The 23,791-nt window shown below is 43.3% G+C and overlaps 2 protein-coding genes across 5 annotated transcripts in view; one reads left to right on the top strand and one right to left on the bottom strand.

Annotated features, from left to right (window-relative positions):
- The window catches only part of evc (EvC ciliary complex subunit 1), a 61,217-nt gene extending 42,826 nt beyond the window's left edge, over positions 1 to 18,391 (bottom strand). For 2 of the 3 annotated variants that reach the window (XM_086007921.1, XM_086007912.1), the window contains exons 1-8: positions 17,753 to 18,391; positions 17,231 to 17,350; positions 7,190 to 7,273; positions 6,580 to 6,818; positions 5,836 to 5,920; positions 4,573 to 4,671; positions 3,519 to 3,647; positions 932 to 1,090 (exon numbers count right to left, since the gene is read on the bottom strand). In XM_086007921.1, coding sequence (XP_085864047.1) covers positions 932 to 1,090; positions 3,519 to 3,647; positions 4,573 to 4,671; positions 5,836 to 5,920; positions 6,580 to 6,818; positions 7,190 to 7,273; positions 17,231 to 17,350; positions 17,753 to 17,938 — 1,101 coding nt within the window. In that variant the 5' untranslated portion in view covers positions 17,939 to 18,391. The remainder of the gene's footprint in view (positions 1 to 931; positions 1,091 to 3,518; positions 3,648 to 4,572; positions 4,672 to 5,835; positions 5,921 to 6,579; positions 6,819 to 7,189; positions 7,274 to 17,230; positions 17,351 to 17,752) is intronic. The other variant, XM_086007931.1, reaches the window with a different exon arrangement.
- A 142-nt stretch (positions 18,392 to 18,533) lies between these two features.
- Positions 18,534 to 23,791, top strand: part of LOC147122624 (limbin-like) — a 217,747-nt gene continuing 212,489 nt past the window's right edge. For both annotated transcript variants that reach the window (XM_086007899.1, XM_086007892.1), the window contains exons 1-2: positions 18,534 to 19,229; positions 19,448 to 19,535. In XM_086007899.1, the coding sequence (XP_085864025.1) occupies positions 18,903 to 19,229; positions 19,448 to 19,535 (415 nt within the window). In that variant the 5' untranslated portion in view covers positions 18,534 to 18,902. The remainder of the gene's footprint in view (positions 19,230 to 19,447; positions 19,536 to 23,791) is intronic.

The raw sequence follows: 23,791 nt of genomic DNA, 5'->3' as shown, positions 1-23,791 counted from the left end.
AAAGTTCTACCAGCTGCTGCAGGATGTCTGTACAAAGAAGTGATCATTGTCGCAGTTTGACATATTCATGCTCCTGGATTCTGCCAAGCCACCCCAGGGACATGTGCCATATAAGGCAGACAACAGCGCACACATATATCAAGCAAGTGACAAATGATATACTTACGAGCAGCAGTATCTTCATCACTTTCCCTGTATAGGGCACACAACTTTCACAGGATGATATGCTTCCCTATGAGTGCAGTGGGGGTGGGTTGGGTGTGGAGGGGGAGGGATACCCAGTGGTTAACAGCAGGCTGAAGTATTTTTGTAGGGCCGGGAGCAACGAGGGGCCGTATGGCCTATTCCTGCTCCTAATGGGCCACAAAAATTCCCTTAATAAATGTTCCTGGGTGTTCCCTTTAATGGGCGTATACTTGTAGTTGAAAATTGCAAACCGAGTCCTACAACCGGCAGAGGACCCAATTTGCGTATGCAAGCAGCCTTCTGCTTGTTTTGGGCAGGAGTGCTGGGTTGCCCATTTACAGGCCCAGCTGAAAATCGCATCAGGCAGACGTTAGGCACCCTAGGAGCTTCCCTGGCATTCCCCCTCATAAATGGGACAGCCATCAGTTGAAAATCGCCCCCCGCAAGTTTCCACTGTGCCATTGTGAACAAGTAGACGACATTTCTGCCAATACCATAATTTTCCTTATTATGTTGCACTAAATACTTTAAGGGCTGCTGGCTTGATGTATTTTGCGCTCTCCAGTCAACTGTACTACAGGTCCAGTATTCTGGGCAACATTTTCATATGCTAATGGCCTATTTAAATTAGGGAGGGCTTCCATCACACAATTGGTGCTGCAGGTGAACCTGTGTCATTGCTGCAAAATCAAGGTATAAAACTTTTACCCAAAATACCTTGGAATAATTTTTTAGTTATACATACCGTGACTTGCAAAGTCAGGAAGTCAGTTAGCAGACTCTCCACCTGTGACATGTTTTCACTTATGTTCCTCATTATCTCCTCTACAGTGATCTTAGGGAGCTTGGAATGACTCAAGAGGAAGAAACGGGCACTTTCAGTTTGCTGAATGAATCCACTAAGCTGAGAGAACAGACATAAACAAGTTTAACTAGGTTCATAAGTTACCTCTGCTGGCAGTGTGAGCCTTTTAAAATAAAAAGCTTCACTGGAAAGCATATTATCAGAACAGGTGAAGAATAATGGCAGTATGCACTTATCCAACCTCGATAAAATAAATTCCTTGAGAATATGAGTCTCTGGTACATTATGATGTGTGCAGCATGCCATAGAAAATGCCCCATAACATACCACAAAATGCAACCTGTAAAGAAGGTAGTGTTATGACCAAGAGACTTATGTAATGAAGGTGGAATGCAATATACTTGCTGTGAAAGTAAGAGACAGATAAGAACATTTCGGGGTAATTTTTTTAATTTTTTTATTCGTTTATGGGATGTGGGCGTTGCTGGCAAGGCCAGCATTTATTGCCAATCCCTAATTGCCCTTGAGAAGGTGGTAGTGAGCCACCTTCTTGAACCGCAGGGGGCAGTTAAGGGTCAACCACATGGAGTCACATATAGGCCAGACCAGCTAAGGCTGGCAGATTTGCTTCCCTAAAGGACATTAGTGAACCAGATGGGTTTTTACGACAATCCAGTCATTTCATGGTTCACCATTACTGATACTAGTTTTTAAATTCCAGATTTATTTAATTAATTGAATTTAAATTCCCCAACTGCCTGTCGTGAGATCTGAACTCATATCTCCGGATCATTAGTCCAGGCCTCTGGATTACTAGTCCAGTAACATAACCACTATGCTACCATATTCTGTGATACTATACACTGGATGAACAGGTGCACAATAGGAACGGGGAGATCACAGATTTAGTAGAGCAGACCCTGGGTCCACTTCCTTCTAGGCTGCAATTCAGCAGTCTGCAGTATTCCTTGTGCTGGGTTGTTTGTACCAATTTTGTGCCTTAGCCTCTTTTAAGATCCATATTTGACACAAATACTTGCACAATCTTTTTTCCTTATGTGTGAATGTGGAATGGAAGCAATGGCAGCACCATGGGTGAAGGAGCTTTTAAATTGTCATAAGCCTTTTTTGTAATGTTTACAGTACCTTTTTATTTAATTGTTTTTATGTGACATTTTTTAACATATTTCTGAAATGTTTATTACTATTTTTCAGAATAAAGTTTGAGACCCAATTTTTTTTTACTTCAGTAAGTTTATTTTTAACATACTTCAAATACTGTATTTTGTGATTGAGATTGTACATGAACAACAAAGCTGTACCAGGGAGATCAGCAAGCATCAACACATATCTGAAGATCTTGGTACACCTACTCGTGAATGGTCTAGGACAACTGCGCCAGCTTGCTCTGCATCAACATGGATCCAGTTTCAAAGCTTTGCGTCTGCAGCAAGGGCACCTGGAGTCAAATTGCAACACAGGGACAACACTTCCAATGGTTGGCAAGTTTGCCACAGCCCTCAATTGTTATGCATGCGGCTCATTCCCAGCTAGCACTACAGTATCATTTAGCATGCTGCTCACACGTGTATCAAACTGATAACTGGTGCAATCAGTCAGCATGGTCAGCACTTTCATCTCCTTTCCCACTGAATGACCAACGACGCTGCTAAATGCCACTGTACTGCTGCATTTCTCAAGGGGGGGATTAACGACAGCTGCCATATACCCAACCCACGTATCAATAAGTGACCATGACTGTGTTACAATGATTGACATGTGAAGGCTTTGGAAGATGTTAGTGTGGCAAAGCTTTCTGGTTGCACCTTGAATGTGTTCCCTGCTAAAATATGGGTATGTAATGAAAGAGCTGCAAGGTCATCTGATGCTCTGGTATGGGCAAGCAGTAGATATGGAAGAGGTTGATAAGCAAAATTTTGTGACATATTATCTCGGCCCATCCATCTAGTACATGACACTGTTGGGTAATCTTACTTTGCCAAGTTCATTATAATATGCCGTCTTCTCCCACATCCTGCAGATACTGTACACAGTGTTGAGCCTGGCTGCTACCTCCTGGAAGGTATAGTGTACCTCTGTCTTATGAGCTGCGCATATTAGAGTGCCAAACATGGCCAACTGTTACTGCATTCATGTCATACAGCCGTTGGTGTACTGTGTCAGCCATGAAAAAGGGGATTAGATATTATGTTGCTCTGCCACTTACCTATAGGTACATTTTTACATCTGTACTTCAGGTGTGTCTTGTTTTTGGCCTACTATCTGTTTCTCCCCATACAGCCTTTGTTAAGGCTGACACATATTTAATAATTGTCATCTTTCTAAAGGCTGAAAGAATTTTTGTCCCCTTACATGGCCACTCTTCAATCGCGCTCCCAGTGCCTGGGCTAATATGCGCAGGGAGTGTGTTCAAATGATTTAAATGACCTGACCTTGCAAAGTCGGGTCACCACCCCTGCCAAGCACGAGAAGGGGACTGCATTATAAACCCCTTAAATAATATTACCTGTTCTATGGTATATTGCAAATAATTGCGTTCATCTCTTTCAATTTCCTCCAACGTATAACAAGAGTCTTTCCTGCCGGCTGCACCAGGTAACATTGGCTGATCTTGCTTCTCCAGCTCTTCCAGTTCCTTTTAAACAGAAGAGTTCAATTGGTTGTTACTGCGTACATTATAGACACACATCTTTTTAAAGAATTGAAGACTCATCCGTCCAATTAAAGGTGAAGTTACTTCAAATATTTTAATTACAACACATTTAATATTGACTGAAACAAATGATGTCTGAAATGATGTTTCCCTCCACTTTACGTCACTCCACCGGTGCCATCCTCCCTTTTCTGACTGAGAAGCTGCTTCCAAGTCTTTGCAACTGCCACTCTGAAACTGGCCATTAGAAAGTAAGCAAAAGTCACACACATTGCTTTGCCCTTCCTTCCTATAGAGAAATGTTTCAACTTCTCTCGGGGTTTCCTCCCGACAGCCCAGCTGAGGTCATGGAATTGCAATTTGGGAACTGCAGAACCGAACCACTCGTCAGTATACAAGCATTATGCTACTGGGCTCTCTGCGAAACAATTTTATATTTTAAATGTATTTTTTTTAATTGTCTAGAACCTGAGCTTTCAGAAGTCAAGTGAAATCACTGTCAATAGCAACATGATTTTTTTTTTAGCTCTCAAGATATTATTAGTCTAAAATTCTCAAAATCTAATGTGAACATTTAACTATTTAATTATTTTAATTTTCTCCACCCCTCGAAGGCTGTCTGCCACCAATTTGCCCCAAGGTCAGAAACGAATGACATTTTACTACAACCACCACTAGCTGTAATATTTAACCACAAGGAAGGAATCATTCAGCTTGGACAAAGTCAGCTTTTGTTTTCCTTTCAAACGGAGTAGTTGGGAGTAAAGCATTTTGCTCAAGTTATCGAGCTACTACTTTTACACAATGCTGAAAGTAATTCTGCACTATTAAATTAAATTAAACCAAGTAGTTAATGTTTTTTCACTTTGATAATGCAAAAAGAGAGGATTGTGTGACTGAACATTACCTTTTCTTGTGTGGAAAGAAAATCTCTGTAGAACTTCTCATCTATTTTCTCTTTTAAGTACAAATCATTCAGATGTATTCTTAATAACTGAAGAAACATCTTAAAAAGAAACAGATAGATGTATTCAGAGCTCCTGGACAGTAAAAGTCTCTGATAAATACAGCTGTAGTATCACTGAATCATGTGTGTCTTTCTTATATACAGGCTGCAGTGTGTTATGTAAAAGGTGACTTACAATCTACATGGCATTATATAGAGAACAATATAGAGGCTGGACTGCAGGGTAACACACAATCCACAGTGTGTTAAACACAGTGCCCCCCTGGCAGTGCTGCCTTGAAATTCCACTGGGTCCATGGGGGGGGCACTCCAATAGCACTGGTACTGGCATAGGCACCCACAAATGATCCTATCCTATGGATTTGGAATGGGACCATGGCAAGGCCAGATGAGATGGGACAGAAGTCCCGCCATGCTGCAGTACTGGCAATGCAATGATGCTACCAGGATTTCTAGGTTAATGGCCCAGAAATTTGGGTCGGGGGCTTCCCGCGGTTGCAAGCCCCCGACCTGCACTTACCTTGCGCGCCAGCAGTTGAGCTGTAGGGCCCTGTGGAATTCCGCTCCGGGGCCTGGCCCAGAGGCCGGCGCGCTGTGCTTGCGTGTCTCAGGGGCGTAGTTAGTGCAATGCGTCCCCTGGGATCACGTGAGCCATGGGCAACCAATCGGAGGAGGGAAAAGCCCATTCATAAGATTGACAGTTAGACGTGTCAAAACTTACAAATATTACAGGCCCAAAATAGCAGTAAACCTTCAAATAAATTTAAAAAAAAAACACTTTTTAAATAAACTATAAATTACATTAAATAACCATTTTAAACAATAATTTAAATTTTTGAAAAAAATAATTTTATATTATAACGGGGCTAAAAATAAACTTACCTTGCTTTAAAGTATTTAAAAATAATAAACCGGTGGAAAAAATGTTTTAATTTTCATTAATTGACCACTTACCTTGCAAAAAGCAGGCCTTACGCCTGCTTTTTAAATGTGTAAATCCTGCAGGCTTACCCTCCCGGGAAAACCAGATCAGAGGATCGGAAGTGCCGGTTTCCCGCGCATGCGCAGTACATGCAGGAAACCGGCAATTCCATTCGGCCTACGGGTGAGTACCCCGTGTGTACTCACCCGGGGTGAGCCGAATTTCTGCGCCAACATATTTAACATATACTTAATGGTCCTTGCAAATACTCTTAGACATACCGTATATTTTTCTTGACGTAGTTCTGTATCTAAATGCCTCAGGACTTGCAGACTGAGTCTGTAGAGGCCAAGCTCTGCATCAGGACTGTCAAATAGGGAGAAACAAAAACAAATGATCAGCAGTAAAAATATTAAATCTTGAAATGCCAGAAACACTCTTACGGACTTAGCCACATGTACTTTTAACATATTAAAAGCCCTATATTGGTGCATGTTCCAGTATAATTTCCTAGGTCTACATTTATAATGAAAACTGCCTGTGTAAACTGGTCGTGCTATAGTAACACCCGCCTGCCACCGTGGGCACTAAAGCACCTCAGTTTTATGTTTCCCATTGCAGCCTGCATTGGAGAGAACCTACTCTGCTCCAATCTCTACTTCTCTGCTTCCAATTTCCCCATAAGCTTTTGTACTTAATAATAATTATACATAATACGAAGAAATCCAAGTAATGTATAAATTAAGGACAGAATATATTGCTTTATAATGGAGACTGAACCAAGTCTGTGCATATTGTTCTAATTAACCCACATCCTCTAACTTTGCTTCACTTGAAGAAAGAATGTCCGACACTAAAATGGGGTCTGAATTACACTTGCACATCCTGATCCAATTATCCCCCCAGCCTCTAACTCCGTTTCACCTAAGACTACATTTTGTCTTGACTCGCTGTGTGTAACACCATGTGATTATATACACATATACACACATCTGTGTCTATTACAGTTATTGAAGATATTTTACCTTGTATATACCAGTATTTCAGAAAAGAATGTTGCCATCACAACTATTTTATTTTTATTATTACATGCTTTTGGATCTGGTGGTGAATAATTCCCTGGAAAGCAATAGTAATCTCTTTCATTCTTCTGACTAAGTGACTCAGACCCAGATAAAACAAAGACTTCTTTTGTTCTTTTGGTCCGATCTCTCCGTTTCAAGTCCTCTAATAGAGAGGGATTAGATGATCCATCTGCTAGGGGCTGGAAATAAAAGACATGTTGTTATTAATAATTAACGTTACTAAAAGATTGTTAATTTATCACCATTGTTAAATTTTAGGAAATAACAGCTCATCCTAGAAGTGGAGAATCTCTATTTTGAATTTGTTCTTTTTAATTGGACAATTGAATTATTGGTTCTGATTCTTTTAAATTGTTAACCTAATATGAACTAACCAATCACATAACCAGATTTTCAAACTCCTATTTTTGGAGTAAATGCAGCTTTTTAAAATCTAAAAATATAATATGGCTAGACATTAGGTACAAATGAACGCAAAGCAAAAGAACTTTCGACTGGATATTGTACTGCAGTAATTGTCGCCGATTAGAACAACAAATGCGACACTTACCCTGAATTTTTGATTAATGGGATATATGACTCTTGCTTTCAGTGCAAAAGCAGCTATATTACTGTCCAATGAAGTTTCATTTTCCTGTAAAATAAAAGATATTAGCATATCATAATGTTCTACTATTGAAGTGTCCAAGTTCTTTATCGTTGTGGGGAGCTTAGGGACATGATAGAGCATGCAGGCCACGTTTAAAGTGTAGTTAAATGTTCCCATTATTTTGTCTATAGCTCAGTTTGCAGATACTAACAGATCTGGGAACAGGAGTGCAGTTTTAGAAACCAATTGTGAATAATTGTGTTTTTTTAAACTTTCTACTGAGTAGCTGTTTATTTCAACACTCATTTTCTGAATTCTTTGCAGGCCGTAATATTTCAGAATACAGTAAAAATTAAAGTTATTACAAAAAGCATCAACGGTATATTCCAGAAAATCTGTCATTTTCCACAGACTGAACAAGATGGAAACTTGAAATTAGCAAGGACTACACTCCATTTCAATAATACTTTAAATTATTGAGAATTGTGTCTTACCTTAACTGTTGTAGTTAACTATTATTTTGCATGAATTTATAAAGTATTAGTGGATCTCCCATAGCATTATTTATGATTGGATGATGTGCTGTTTTATAACCTCAAGTATTATAGGCCCCAATTTTAAAGGGAGGGTGGGTACTGTATGCGCGAGCCCAGAAGCGAGTGGTGGACCCAGAGAGTCCGGGGATGTGGAGATCTGGCTGATCATAATGGCCGGGCCTCATTTCCTCGGTGATCTGCCTGAACCCAGCCAGATCCACTACCTGGCCGGTTGGTGGAAACAGGCATTCAGCGGCAGGAAGCCACAGTTGGGGACCCAGGTAAGTGGTTGTGGTGGGAGGGCCCTGGACGCGATCGGGGGCGAAGCGAAGGGGTGCGAGGCCTGGAGCAGCAGGAAACCTAAAATTAAATTTTAAAATTTGCATTACTGCGCCACTTCTGGCCCACAATCCACCTCCCGGCAGGTCTAGCCTGAAACGGAAGCAGTCACTGTTACCCCTCTCAGGCCTCCAACTAAAATTGCAGATCGGGTCATCGGCAGGTGATCTGCATATTTAAAGAAGGACCCCCACTGTCTTCCTGCAGTTCTCTCGCTCGCCTGCTCTAAAGAGCAGGTTAATTTCATGACCCGGTGGGAAGGTAGCCGGATCAGAGAGGGTAAGTCACTGCCCTCATTTTAACTGTCCCCACACCCGGTTTCCACCAGGTGGGTGGAGTTAATATCAGGGCCATAGTCAGTAATGTGAAATGCATTAATCTGTTGCTATGATGGATTTATGTTTCAGCTGCCCGGTTCCTTCAATTGGAGGTTAATAGCAGTTGGTGAGGAAAGTTTTGAGATGGATAATTATTTCTAAGTTTTCAGCTCCCGCTTAGAAGAAACCAGACTTTTAACGCTCGAAAGTGTGAAGGATCTGTGCTAGACACAAGACATTTTACTTAAAAAAAAAAAAAATTCATTTGCAAGATGTGGGTGTCGCTTTATTGCCCATCCCTAATTGCCCTTGAGGTGGTGGTGAGCCGCCTGCTTGAACCGCTGCAGTCCGTGTGGTGAAGGTACTCCCACAGTGCTGTTAGGGTGGCAGTTCCAGGATCTTAAACCAGCGACGATGAAGGAACAGCGATATATTTCTAAGTCAGGATGCTGTGTGACTTGGAGGGGAACTTGGAGATGGTGGTGTTCCCATGCACCTGCTGCCCTTATCCTTCTAGGTGGTAGAGGTCGCGGGTTTGGGAGGTGCTGTCGAAGAAGCCTTGGCGAGTTGCTGCAGTACATCTTGTAGATGGTACACACTGCAGCCACGGTGGTGGAGGGAGTGAATGTTTAAGGTGGTGGATGGGGTGCCAATAAAGTGGGCTGCTTTGTCCTGGATGGTGTCGAGCTTCTTGAGTGTTGTTAGAGCTGCACTCATCCAGGCAAGTGGAGAGTATTCCATCACACTGCTGACTTGTGCCTTGTAGATGGAAAGGTTTGGGGAGTCAGGAGGTGAGTCACTCACTGCAAAATACCCAGCCTCTGACCTGCTTTTGTAGCCACAGTATTTATGTGGCTGGTCCAGTTAAGTTTCTGGTCAATGGTGATGCCTAGGTGTTGATGGTGGGAGATTCGGCGATGGTTATGCCATTGAATGTCAAGGGGCAGTGGTTAGATTCTCGCTTGTTGGAGCTAGTCATTGCCTGGCACTTGTGTGGCGTGAATGTTACTTGCTACTTTTGAATGTTGTCCAGGTCTTGCTGCATGCTGGCACGGACTGCTTCATTATGAGGAGTTGCGAATGGAACTGAACACTGTGCAATCATCAGCGAACATCCCCACTTCTGATATTATGATGGAGGGAAGATCATTGATGAAGCAGCTGAAGATGGTTGGGCCTAGGACACTGCCCTGAGGAACTCCTGCCGCAACGTTCTGGGGCTGAGATGATTGCCCTCCAACAACCATAACCATCTTCCTTTTTGCTAGGTGTGACTCCAGCCAGTGGAGAGTTCCCCCCCCGCCCCCCCGATTCCCATTGACTTCAATTTTACTAGGTCTCCTTGATGCCACACTCGGTCAAATGCTGCCTTGATGTCAAGGGCAGTCACTCTCATCTCACCTCTAGAATTCAGCTCTTTTGTCCATGTTTGGACCAAGGCTGGAATGAGGTCTGGAGCCGACTGGTCCTGGCGGAAACCAAGCTGGGCATCAGTGAGCAGGTTGTTGGTAAGTGCTGCTTGATAACACTCTCAATGATCCCTTCCATCACTTTGCTGATGATTGAGATTAGACTGATGGGGCAAATTGGCCAGATTGGATTTGTCCTGTTTTTTGTTAACAGGTCATACCTAGGAAATTTTCCACACTGTCGGATAGATGCCAGTGTTGTAGATGTACTGGAATAGCTTGGCTAGTTCTGGAGCACAAATCTTCAGCATGACAGCCGGAATGTTTTTGGGGCCCATACCCTTTGCTGTATCCAGTGCACTCAGCCGTTTCTTGATAGCACGTGGAGTGAATCGAATTTGCTGAAGACTGGTTTCTGTGATGGTGGGGACCTCAGGAGTCGGCCCAGATGGATCATCTACTTGGCACTTCTGGCGGAAGATGATTGCAAACGCTTCACCCTTTTCTTTTGCCCTCACATGCTGGGCTCAGCAATCGTTGTGGATGAGGATGTTCACGGAGCCTTCTCCTCCTGTCAGTTGTTTAATTGTTCACCACCAGTCATGATTGGATGTGGTATACAGTAATCCCTCCCCAACCACAGGGGATATGTCCCTGAAAACCCCCGTGATTGGTAAAACCGCAGTTGGCTTATATAACACCTTATGGGAAAAATGGGGTCAGGGGGGAACTTGGCTGCATTTACACTCGTCGGAGCCTAAGTAAGTTGCTTTATTTTAAATAACACAATGAGAAAGATCATCAATCGAGGGGGGTGAATGCAGAGGAGCGACATATACTGTAATTAAAGGCAAAATGGGTAGCAACGAGAAGACGTTCACGCACATACAGTACTTCCACGAGTGGAGCGAGACCACGCGTGGTAGTAAATAGGCTCAAAAGAGCGGCGCGGATGAATGGAGTCTCGTGTTTGGAAGCGCGAACCGTGAAACTTGAAAATTAAAAACCGCGTATACGCAAAATTCACTGCCGCGGTTGGCAAAATTTGTCACAGAGAGGAAACCATGTATGCTTGAAATCCGCGTATGGCAAAACCGTGGTTGGGGCGGGATTCCTGTATACTATTTCATCTCTCCCGTGGCTTTGCACACAGAAAGTCAAGAGCAAGTCCAGTCTTCAAGTAAAGTGGGGTTCGAGGCTGGGGACAGTTGAACCAGGGTGTGTGGATGTAATTCAATCGCCATTTTAAAAGTCATAAATACTATCCTTTTATTTTTATATATGTCCATTATAAATTCCTAAATCCACATTTATAATGTTAGCTGCTTATGTAAATTTGTCATGTAGTCATTACACCTTCTCGCTAGTGGTGGTGCTGTGTCCCTTTACAACCGCAATGTCTTGTTGTTGCTATGTAAACAAAGGATCAAATCAGAGTTTAGTTGTTTGTGCAAGGGAACATTGCTGACTGGAATGTGCTTCAGGCTTCAGCCCAGAAGCATTCAGCATTTTTAAATGGCTTTGTATCTGTAACATATGATACCTGGATTGTGATGTTTACATAGAAACAGAAACATAGAAGATAGGAGCAGGAGTAGGCCATTCGGCCCCTCGAGCCTGCTCTGCCATTCAATGAGATCATGGCTGATCATCCAAATTCAGTGCCCTGTCCCTGCTTTCTCCCCATATCCCTTGATCCCTTTAGCCTTAAGAAATATATCTAACTCCTTCTTGAATTATATTTAATGAATTGGCCTCTACTGCCTTCTGTGGTAGAGAATTCCACAGGTTCACCACTCTCTGGGTGAAGAAATTCCTCCTCATCTCTGTCCTAAATGGCTTACCCCTTATCCTTAGACTGTGACCCCTGGTTCTGGACTCCCCGGCCATCGGGAACATCCTTCCTGCATCTAGTCTGTCTAGTCCTGTTAGAATTTTATAAGTTTCAATGAGATCCCCTCTCATTCTTCTAAACTCCAGCGAGTATAAGCCCAATCGACCCAATCTCTCCTCATACGTCATTCCTGCCATCCCAGGTATCAGCCTGTTGAACCCTCGCTGCACTCCCTCCATGTCAAGAACATCCTTCCTCAGATAAGGCGACAAAAACTGCACACAATACCCAAGACGCGGTCCCACCAAGGCCCTGTACAACTGCAGCAAGACAGCCCTGCTACCGTACTCGAACCCTCTCGCCACGAAGGCCAACATACCATTTGCCTTCTTAATTGCCTGCTTGTGTGCACTAGAGATACTACAGAAGATTTTCCTCTTCGTTACACCTGAGGAACGCTCACTTTGCACTGGGATCAGGGAGAAGTATTGGGAGTGTTCCTGCAGCACTGAGAGCCCTGTAGCTACATTCCTGGCTGCCAGCATTGGGGTACTACATCGACAACCTGGGGACCTGAGGAGAGGGGGAATAGAAACATAGAAGATAGGAGCAGAAGCAGGAGTAGGCCATTTGGCCCCTCGAGCCTGTTCTACCATTTAATGAGGTCATGGCTGATCATCCAAATTCAGTACTCTGTCCCTGCTTTCTCCCCATATCCCTTGATACCTTTAGCCTTAAGAAATATATCTAACTCCTTCTTGAATATATTTAATAAGTTGGCCTCAACTGCCTTCTGTGGTAGAGAATTCCACAGGTTCACCACTCTCTGGGTGAAGAAATTCCTCCTCATGTCAGTCCTAAATGGCTTACCCCTTATCCTTAGACTGTGACCCCTGGTTCTGGACTCCCCTGCCATCGGGAACATCCTTCCTGCATCTAGTCTGTCTAGTCCTGTTAGAATTTTAAAAGTTTCAATGAGATCCCCTCTCATTCTTCTAAACTCTAGCGAATATAAGCCTAATCGACCCAATCTCTCTTCAGACGTCATTCCTGCCATCCCAGGTGTCAGTCTGGTGAATCTTCGCTGCACTCCCTCAATGGCAAGAACATCCTTCCTCAGATAAGGCGACCAAAACTGCACACAATACTCAAGGTGTGTTCTCACCAAGGCCCTGTACAACTGCAGCAAGACATCCTTGTTCCTGTACTCGAATCCTCTCGCTATGAAGGCCAACATACCATTTGCCTTCTTAACTGCCTGCTGCACCTGCATGCTTACCTTCAGCGACTGGGACGCCCAGGTCTCGTTGCACTTCCCCTTTTCCCAATCTATTGCCGTTCAGATAATAATGTCTTCCTGTTTTTGCCACCAAAGTGGATAACTTCACATTTATCCACATTATACTGCATCTGCCATGCATCTGCCCAATCACCCAACCTGTCCAAATCATACTGGAGTTTCTCGGCATCCTCCTCACAGTACACATGCCCACCCAGCTTTGTGTCATCTGCAAACTTGGAGATATTACATCTAGTTCCCTCGTCTAGATCATTAATATATACTGTGAATAACTGGGGTCCTAGCACCGATCCCTGCGGTACCCCACTAGTCACTGCCTGCCACTCAGAAAAAGACCCGTTTATTCCAACTCTTTGCTTCCTGTCAGCCAACCAGTTCTCTATCCAAGACAGTATCTTACCTCCAATCCCATGTGCTTTAACTTTGCACGCCAATCTCTTATGCAGGACCTTATCGAAAGCCTTCTGAAAATCCAAATACACCACATCCACTGGTTTTCCCTTATCTATTCTACCAGTTACATCCTCAAAAAATTCCAGTAGCTTAGTCAAGCATGATTTACCTTTTGTAAATCCATGTTGACTTTGTCCTATTTTGTCACTGTTTTCCAAGTGCTCTGCTATTACATCGTTTATAATGGACTCTAGCATTTTCCCCCATTACCGATGTCAGGCTCACCGGTCTGTAATTCCCCGTTTTCTCTCTACCACCTTTTTTAAATAGTGGGGTTACATTAGCTACCCTCCAATCCATGGGAACTGTTCCAGAGTCTATAGAATTTTGGAAGATGACCAGCAATGCATCTATTTCTAGGGCCACTTCCTTAAGTATCCTAGGATGTAGATTATCAGGCCCTGGGGATTTATCGGCCTTCAATCCCGTCAATTTCCCTAACACCATTTCCCTACAAATACTGATTTCATTCACTTCCTCCCTCTCATTAGACCCTATGTTCACCGACATCTCTGGAAGGTTATTTGTGTTCTCCTTTGTGAAGACAGAACCAAAGTATGTATTTAATTGGTCTGCCATTTCTTTGTTCGCCATTATAAATTCCCCTGATTCTGACTGCAAGGGATCTACGCTTAACTTCACCAATCTTTTTCTCTTCACATATCTATAGAAGCTTTTACAGTCAGTTTTTATGTTCCCTGAAAGCATACTCTCATAATCTATTTTCCCCCTCTTAATTAATCCCTTTGTCCTCCTTTGCTGAATCCTAAACTGCTCCCAATCCTCAGGTTTGCTGCTTTTTCTGGCCAATTTCTATGTCCTCTCCTTGTATCTTATGCTATCCCTAATTTCCCTTGTTAGCCACGGTTGAGTCATCTTTTTTGTTTTATTTTTATGCCAAACATGGATGAACAAATTCTGTAGTTCATCCATACGATCTTTAAATGTTTGCCATTGCCTATCCACCGTCAACCCTTTAAGTAACATTCCCCAATCCATCCTAGCCAACTCGCGCCTCATACCATCGTAGTTTCATTTATTTAAATTCAGGACCCTAGTCTCTGAGTCAACTACTTCACTCTCCATCTTAATGAAGAATTCTATTATATTATGATCAATCCTCCCCAAGGGGCCTCACACAACAAGATTGCTAATTAATCCTTTCTCATTACATAATACCCAGTCTAAGATGGCCTGATCTCTAATAACAGAAAATGCTGGAAAAACTCAGCAGGCCAGGCAACATCCGTGGAGAGAAAATAGAGTCAACGTTTCGGGTGAAAACCCCTTTGTCAAGACCTGATCTCTAGTTGGTTCCTCGACATATTGGTCCAGGAAACCATCTCGTATACACTCTAGGAATTCCTCCTCCACAGTATTGTTACTAATTTGGTTAGCCCAATCTATATGTAGATTTAAGTCACCCATGATAACTGCTGTGCCCTTATTTCACGCGTCTCTAATTTCCCCATTTAATGCCATCCCCAACCTCAGCATTACTGTTTGGGGGTCTGTATACAACTCCCACTAATGTTTTCTGCCCCTTGGTATTTCTCAGCTCTACCCATAGAGATTCCACATCATCAGAGCTAATATCCTTCCTTACTATTGTATTAATCTCCCCTTTAACCAGCAATGCCACCCCACCTCCTTTTCCTTTTTGCCTGCACTTCCTGAATATTGAATACCCCTGGATGTTGAATTCCCAGCCTTGGTCACCCTGGAGCCATGTCTCCGTAATTCAAATTACGTCATATCCGTTTACATCTATTTGCGCAGCTAATTCATCCACCTTATTACGAATGCTCCTTGCATTAAGACACAAAGCCTTCACGCTTGTTTTTTTTAACACTATTAGTCCTTTTAGAATTATTATTTACTGTAGCCCCGTTTCATTTACACACTTGATTTCTCTGCATTCCACGTTTGCTTTTCTCCTTCCTGTCTTTTATTTCTATCCTTGCTTCCCTTTCCTCTGTCTCCCTGCACAGGTTCCCAACCTCCTTTAATACTTTAAATACTTTTGTCTTCTCTAGTCTGTAGAAGGTCCCAGCACAAGGCCCATTGAAAATTTAAGGCAGATTTTCCTCTTCATTGCACCTGGGGAAAGCTCAGAACCCAGGCATAGCAAAGAGGAAACGGGAATGGAGATCCGCTGCATCTTGTTTTTAAGATGCTCCTTAAAACCTACCTCTTTGACCAAGCTTTTGGTCATCTGCCCTAATATCTCCTTATGTGGCTCAGTGTCAAATTTTGTTATATAATGCTCCTGTGAAGCATTTTGGGATGTTTTACTATGTTAATGGCGCTATATAAATACAAGTTGTTGTCTTCACCCCGACCACACTACCTTGGGAATGCCGGGACTTTCCCACAGTGACATATCTGGACCTGTGTCCGCATTAGGTGAACACCCAGCGTCAGGATTCTAATGATGTGGGATGTGCGTTCCCAGACCCTTGCTTCACTTTCCTCCATATGCACCTATAAGGCATCCAAACAGAGGGGCGCGCCAAAAAAAACATGGCAATGGGCCTTAAGAACATAGGAACAGGAGTAGACCATTCAGCCCCTCAATCCTGTTCCACCATTCAATTAGATCATGGCTGATCTGTATCTTAACTTCATCTGCCCACCTTGGTTCCGTACCACTTAATACCCTTGCCTAACAAAATAATATAAATCTCAGTTTTTAAATTTTCAATGGGTCTTGTGCTGGGACCTCCTACAGACTGGAGAAGACAAAGTTATTTAAAGTATTCTCCCTCTCCTTCGGGAGATCATTGGGCCTCAGGTTGTCACTGAAGAAACCCAATGCTGGCAGCCAGGAATGTAGCTACAGGGCTCTCGGGACTACAGGAATGCTCCTGTTTCCTCTCCCTGATCCCAGTGCAAGGCCCTGCTACTTGGTGGGAATATGCCAGTGTTACATCCAGGCAATGTAAATGGCTCAGGCGAGGAAAATGGAACACGCTCATCTTTTTACATGCACAGCTAAACCCCAGTATGCTACAGCATTGGGCACCCAGCAGGGGCCTGGAGAGGATAATCGGCCCCATTATTTTTAATATATTATATACTAGCAGATCTCTTGTTGTGTTACTCATGGCGAGTTGCATGATAGGCTGTTTTATAAGGGCAGGCGCATTATACCATGTAATGCACAATGTATCATTCTGCTGCTAAGGTGAAGCTGTGTCTCCAAGTGTCATTACTATTAACAATGGGTAGAGTTTAACTGCTCTCCAGATTTCCTTTCTCCTTTTTTAAGATTGTAAATGGCTAGACAGAATTACAGTAAGATGGCTATACTGCTACTAAAAGAAAAGACTTGCATTTATATAGCGTCTTTCACAACCACGGGACGTCCCAAAGCGCTTTACAGCCAATGAAGTACTTTTGAAGTGTAGTCACTGTTGTAATGTAGGAAACATGGCAGCCAATTTGCGCACAGCAAGCTCCCACAAACAGCAATGTGATAATGACTAGATAATCTGTTTTAGTGATGTTGATTGAGGGATAAATGTTGGCCAGGACACCGAGGGTAACGCCCTTGCTCCTCTTCGAAATAGTGCCATGGGATCTTTTACGTCCACCTGAGAGAGCAGATGGACGTATCATCTGAAAGACAGCGCCTCTGACAGTGCAGCGCTCCCTCAGCACTGCACTGGCGTGTCAGCCCAGATTTTTGTGCTCCAGTCTCTGGTGTGGGACTTGAACCCACAACCTCCTGACTCAGAAACTAAATGAAACAACTAAGAATTCCTCTCTAGGACAACAACGGACAAGGGGAAAACAAGAAAGTACGACCCACCTCGTGAAAAGGGGTAGCTCCACCTTTAGCTCTTCTTTCTTCAACTGCTTCAGCATTGTTTTCATAACTCTGGTTATCCTCAGAATTGGAATCGTCATCAGTTCCATTTGAACTGTTTTCCTGAAAAAAGAGAAATAAATGTAAACTAAGATTTATAACAAAATGCAAACCCCGCCTCCTGGGTCATTTTTTTGAGGCAGTAAAGCAGATGCATGCATTTCTTGATATTTATATTTCTTCGCAGTTTAGAAAGTTAGACTCGTCAATCGAAGCGGGGGGGGGTGGTAACAGTTCCACTTTTACCTTAATAGCAACAGAAAATGCTGGAAAAACTCAGCAGGTCAGGCAACATCCGTGGAGAGAGAAATAGAGTCAATCAGGTCGAAACCCTTAGTCAGTTTCCTGGCACGTTGACTCTGTTTCTCTCTCCACGGATGTTGCCTGGCTTGCTGAGTTTTTCCAGCATTTTCTGTTGTTATTTCGGATTTCCAGCATCCGCAGTATTTTGCTATCCGCTTTTACCTTCCTGTGCAAGGCTGATTCCAACACAAAGATGTAGAGAAGGACTCCGCCAGCGATTCCCAATAAAAAGCCCAGCACCACGGCGGTGGCCAGTAACCCGGGGTTAACCTGCAGCTCGCTGGAAGTGACCCTGAGCACCGCTCTCACCGAGCAGGAGTCCAGTCCGTGAAAGCTGCCCGCAGCCATTCAAATGTCGAAAGGAAGCCCTTCATTCAGATAGCAGGATCTCTCAGAAACGCTGCCATTTGCGCTTCTGGGAAAAAAAAAATTGTGACAGGAATGAGGGAAAAATATTTTCCAAAACAGTTTTGCGACGACGATATTTATTTATCTCTTCACTGGGTTCCGTGCGCCAATCGCGTCCGTCGCTTGCGTTTCAAATTGGATCAAATTAAAAGATCCTGCTGGGTGGTCTTGGTTTTTTTATGCCCCCTTGACAACGTCATTCCAAGAGTGGAGTAGAATCGGACTGTTCCCCAATTGTTTTTAATTCCAGAGTTCATTTGAAAGCAAATTTATTCCTCCCCCACCCCCCAAAAAAGGGGGGGAAATCCAAGAGATTCCCAACTTTGATAAAAGTTTCCCCCAACTTTCAGCGCAGCGGGGTGCTCCTTACCGCAGAGGACGCTGGGATTCGTAGTGCTTTTCTGCTTTTACCCAATAGGAAGGCGCCGGGAACCAGCCGCTGCTGGACTACAAGTACCGGCACCGCCCGCGGGGGGCACTGATTGACAGCTGAGTGAGCCATACAGAAAGCAGCGGTGTTCACCAATCAGGAGCAGGCGTGCCTCAATCCGTCCGATCGGCGTGGGCGAAGGGCGGGACGTGCCTTCCCTTCCCCAGGCTCGGACAATGGCAGTGCTCTGTGCGGCTGAGTTGGTGTCTCAGCCCCGGCACTCGGCGAGGGCAATGATAACCAGACTCGCCCTCTTCAGATCAGGAGAGTCTGCGGACTGAAGACACTCCGACTAAGGTGCAAATCTGTCCTGGAACTACATCTGCTCCATCTTCACTCCCGATGAATACCAGGCGATGCTTTATTGCGAACTATTAACCAGAGACAGCAAGTTGGCTCCTGTTTGGGGAATGTCTCTGGTTTGTGCTGTTGCCCAGGGCTCTCAACGTGCACATACCGAGTGGTCTCAGTACCATGAAATTCAGTATCTCTCTACTCCTCTTTACTGCACTCAGTCACACGGTGCCTATTGTAGTACTGGCAAATGCCATGTCTCCACTGATGAATACTTTCAAGTCATTGTCGCACGGGAGAACTAGAATTGGAAAGGAATTGCAAGAATTGAGAGGTCCGGCAAGTTCGCTCGATTTGCTGCAGCAGCACAACGGACCCCTTGGATGTGGGTACAGGGAACATCTGGATGTGCCAGTCGCTGGCACCGACATTGGCCACACGGCAGCCTGCGCTGTTTGGGGGCAGCATCAAGATTTGGTTGTGAAAGGTGGCGATGCTGTTGCATATGTGAGTGCAGATATTAGAAAATGGAAACGTGGAAAGGAATTGTTCCATTCCATGTTATAAACGAGTGATAGTCTTGTTTTTTTTTGCATCCATATTAATTCTCAAGCTTCTTTCACTTAATATTTAAGAACTTTTATTATAAAGTTGATTAGTAGGTCTCATACTCTAATACATACTGGTTTCACTCGAATAATATATTTCCACTTTTAATTTTGAAGTGTTTGGAAGATCAAGACTCACTACAACGCAAACTGATGGCAGGTTCCTCAGGTTTACTATTTTATGACGTTGCACACACACATCCAGGTAGGTGGAGCTGTAATTACATTTCTGTACTTCATGTCACTAAGTTACTCTTTCGCCTAGTACATAATTGTAATTTAATTCTGATTGTAGAACTTTTTTTGCCAATGACAACAGACGTGCCAGCAGATGTAATCTGTGGCTCTAGAAGAAAATAAATAATTCTTTAATGTGAAGGAAGTAATTCACCCTCACAAACTGTAAACACAAGATTAAACATCATTATAGTATGACATTGGTATTCAGTCAAAGAGTTTCTGTTTTAAACATGCAGTGTTGCTCTGTTGTGTTATTTTATCTCGGGTACTGCATAGGGTCTGTTAACTGCATTTTGCTAGAACCCCACTGTATCAAGCCTGGAAATCGCTTTAGACCTTGATATCACAATAGACCTAGGCAAAAACATGCACAGAGACCGATAGAAAACATGCAGTCAGACCAATCCAGATATAGACATAAACTGTTATTTAGACTGACAAACTTCAGAGACATTAGTACTAATATTTAACCACATTTGATTAAGTTCTTACTGTGTAGTCTTTTTTGTTTACTTGTGCATATTTAACTTCTTAAATTAAATCTGTTTTAGGCAAATATGCTCCATAAATGGGAAATTTGAATTCATGTTAAAACTGAATTCTAGCACTTCCTTTCATGTGTGTTACACTGACACTCAGACATTCTTTTCTATGAGGAGCTCTATGTAAATGCAGTTGTTGATTAAACATTTGGAGAGGGCGAGAGAGCAGGAGAAACATACCTGGCAATGCACAGGATGACTTTCACAGAAACCTGACTACCATTGTTTACAGTGGACTATATATTGACCTGAATTGCCACTGTGTAATCATCTGGAAAATAATATATCCCCCACAAATAAAATTATCACCAATCAATTCTCTATGCAAAAAAAATCATCAAGAAATCCATTATTGACTCAGATTATCATTTCAGCACCTTGATCAGATTACTATGCTTGGCCCTGGACCACGTAATCCACTCTTAATCTCAATATTATTTCACAGTCAATAATTTTTTTGCTCTAAGGCTGTTCCTGTCCAGGAGGTGCTATGTTTAAACTTAAATATAGGTTTGTCTTAGTGAGAAGAATAAAACAAGATTTAGGAAGTAACATTAGTACTGTGTCACATGCATGGTAATTATGATAGAAATGCTTGGAAACAAAGAAAGAGAAGGTCATTGTCTTCTTATTGATTTAAGTACTAGGTGCCGTGACAGCACTGTACTAAGATGGAACACAGTAGAAAAGGTATTTGCATGATCATGGTGTAAAATTCCAATCCAAGGATTTCTGTGCATGTGGAAGAAAGACTTGCATTTATATAGCGCCTTTCACGACCACCAGATGTCTCAAAGCGCTTTACAGCCAATGAAGCACTTTTTGAAGTGTAGTCACTGTTGGAATTGCGGTAGCAAGCTCCCACAAGCAGCAATGTGATAATGACCAAATAATGTGTTTTGTTATGTTGATTGAGGGATAAATATTGGCCAGGACACCAGGGATAACTCCCTTGCTCTTCTTCAAAATAGTGCCATGGGCTCTTTCACATCGGTTTAACGTCTCACCCGAAAGACAGCACCTCCGGCAGTGCAGCACTCTACTGGAGTGTTAGCCTAGATTTTTGCGCTCAAGTCCCTAGAGTGGGATTTGAACCCACAACCTTCTGACTCGGAGGCAAGAGTGCTACCCCTGAGCCACAACTGACACTGATTTTGGAGTAAGCCCATCAGTATATGGACAATGAACATTAATGTTCTATAATGGAAAATAGTTACAATTAAATTCAGTAGTTCAAAATATACCTTAAAGTGTCATAGAGTCATACAGCACAGAAAGAGGCCCTTCGGCCCATTGTGTCCGTGCCAGCCATCAAGCCCTGTCTATTCTAATCCCATTTTTCAGCGCTTGGTCCACAGCCTTGTATGCTATGGCATTTCAAGTGCTCATCTAAATGCTTCTTGAATGTTGTGAGGGCTCCTGCCTCTACCACCCTTTCAGGCAGTGAGTTCCAGATTCCAACCACCCTCTGGGTGAAAAAGTTTTTCCTCAAATCCCCTCTAAACCTCCTGCCCCTTACCTTGAAACTATGCCCCCTGGTTATTGACCCCTCTACTAAGGGGAAAAGTTCCTTTCCATCTGCCCTATCTATGCCCCTCATAATTTTGTACACCTCAATCAGATCCCCCCTCAGCCTTCTCTGCTCTAAGGAAAACAACCGCAACCTGCCCAGTCTCTCTTCATAGCTGAAACGCTCCAGCCCAGGTAACGTCCTGGTGAATCTCCTCTGCACCCTCTCCAATGCAATCACATCCTTCCTAAAGTGTGACGACCAGAACTGTACACAGTATTCCAGCTGTGGCCTAACTAGCGTTTTGTACAGCTCCATCATAACTTCCCTGCTCTTATATTCTATGCCTCGGCTAATGAAGGCAAGTATCCAATATGCCTTTTTAACCACCTTATCTACCTGTCCTGCTGCCTTCAGGGATCTATGTACATGCACACCAAGGTCCCTCTGATCCTCTGACCTTCCGAGGGTCCTACCATTCATTGTGTATTCCCAGCTAAAATGCATCACCTCACACTTTTCAGGGTTAAATTCCATTTGCCACTGTTCTGCCCATCTGACCAACCCGTCTATATCGTCCTGTAGCCTGAGGCTTCCCTCCTCGCTATTTACCACTCCACCAATTTTTATGTCATCTGCGAACTTACTGATCATACCTCCTACATTCATATCTAAATCATTAATGTACACTACAAACAGCAAAAGGACCCAGCACCAATCTCTGCGCTACACCACTGGACACAGACTTCCAGTCACAAAAGCAACCTTTGACCATCACCTTCTGCCTGCTGCCACTAAGCCAATTTTGGATCCAATGTGCCAAATTGCCCTGGATCCTGTGGGCTCTTTCCTTCTTGACCAGTCTCCCATGTGGGACTTTGTCAAAAGCCTTACTGAAGTCCATGTAGTCCAACTGCACTACCCTCATCCACACATCCAGTCACCCCCTCAAAAAATTCAATCAAATTGGTTAGACATGATCTTCCCCTGACAAAGCCATGCTGACTATCCTTGATTAATCCTTGCCTCTCCAAGTGGAGGCTAATTCTGTCCCTCAGAATTTTTTCTAATAATTTCCCTACCACTGATGTTGGGCTCACTGGCCTATAATTCCCTGGTTTATCCCTATTACCTTTCTTGAATAATGGTACTACGTTAGCTGTCCTCCAGTCATCTGGCACCTCCCCTGTGGCCAGAGAGGTTCTGAAAATTTGTGTCAAAGCCCCTGCAATCCCCTCCCTTGCCTCACACAGCAGCCTAGGATACATCTCGTCTGGGCCTGGGGATTTATCCACTTTTAAGCCCGCTAAAACCACTGGTACCTCATCCCTCTCAATACTAATTTGTTCAAGTATATCACAATCCCCCTGCATGATTTCTATGCCTACATTGTCCTTCTCCATAGTGAACACAGATGCAAAATATTCATTTAAAACCTCACCCACATCTTCCAGCTCTACACACAGATTGCCACTTTGGTTCCTCATGGGCCCTACTCTTTCCCTGGTTATCCTCTTGCCCTTAATATACTTAAAACACCTTGGGATTTTCCTTTATTTTGCCTGCCAGTGTTTTTTCATGCCCCCTCTTCGCTCTCCTAATTTCTTTTTTAAGTACCCCCCTGCACTTTCTATACTCCTCTAGGGCTTCCACTGTTTTTAGTCCTTTGTATCTGCTAAAAGCCTCCCATTTTTTCCTAATCCATTCTTGTATATCCCTTGACATCCAGGGTTCCCTGGCCTTGTTGGTCCCACCCTTGACCTTTACAGGAACATGTTGGCATTGTTCTCTCTCTATTTCCTTTCTGAAAGACTCCCACTGCTCTGATGTGGATTTTCCTACAAGTAGCTGATCCCAGTGCACTTTGGCCAGATTGTGCCTTATCATATTAAAATCAGCCTTGCCCTAATTTAGAACCTTTATTTTTGGTCCATCTTTGTCCTTTTCCATGACTATCTTAAATCTCACCAAATTATGGTCACTGTCACCAAAATGCTCTCCTACTGACACTTCTACCACTTGCCCGGCTACATTCCCTAGAATTAGGTCCAGTACCACCCCCTCTCTTGTAGGACTTTCTACATGCTGGCTTAAAAAGCTCTCCTGGATGCACTTTACGAATTCTGCACCCTCTAAGCCTTTCACACTCTGACTATCCCAGTTAATATT

Source organism: Somniosus microcephalus, chromosome 2, assembly GCF_052327205.1.
Source record: "Somniosus microcephalus isolate GS21.2 chromosome 2, FLI_Smic_1.0, whole genome shotgun sequence".
Taxonomy (NCBI): domain Eukaryota; kingdom Metazoa; phylum Chordata; class Chondrichthyes; order Squaliformes; family Somniosidae; genus Somniosus; species Somniosus microcephalus.
Note: the sequence above shows the minus strand (reverse complement) of the source record. Positions and strands in the feature narration are given on the sequence as shown.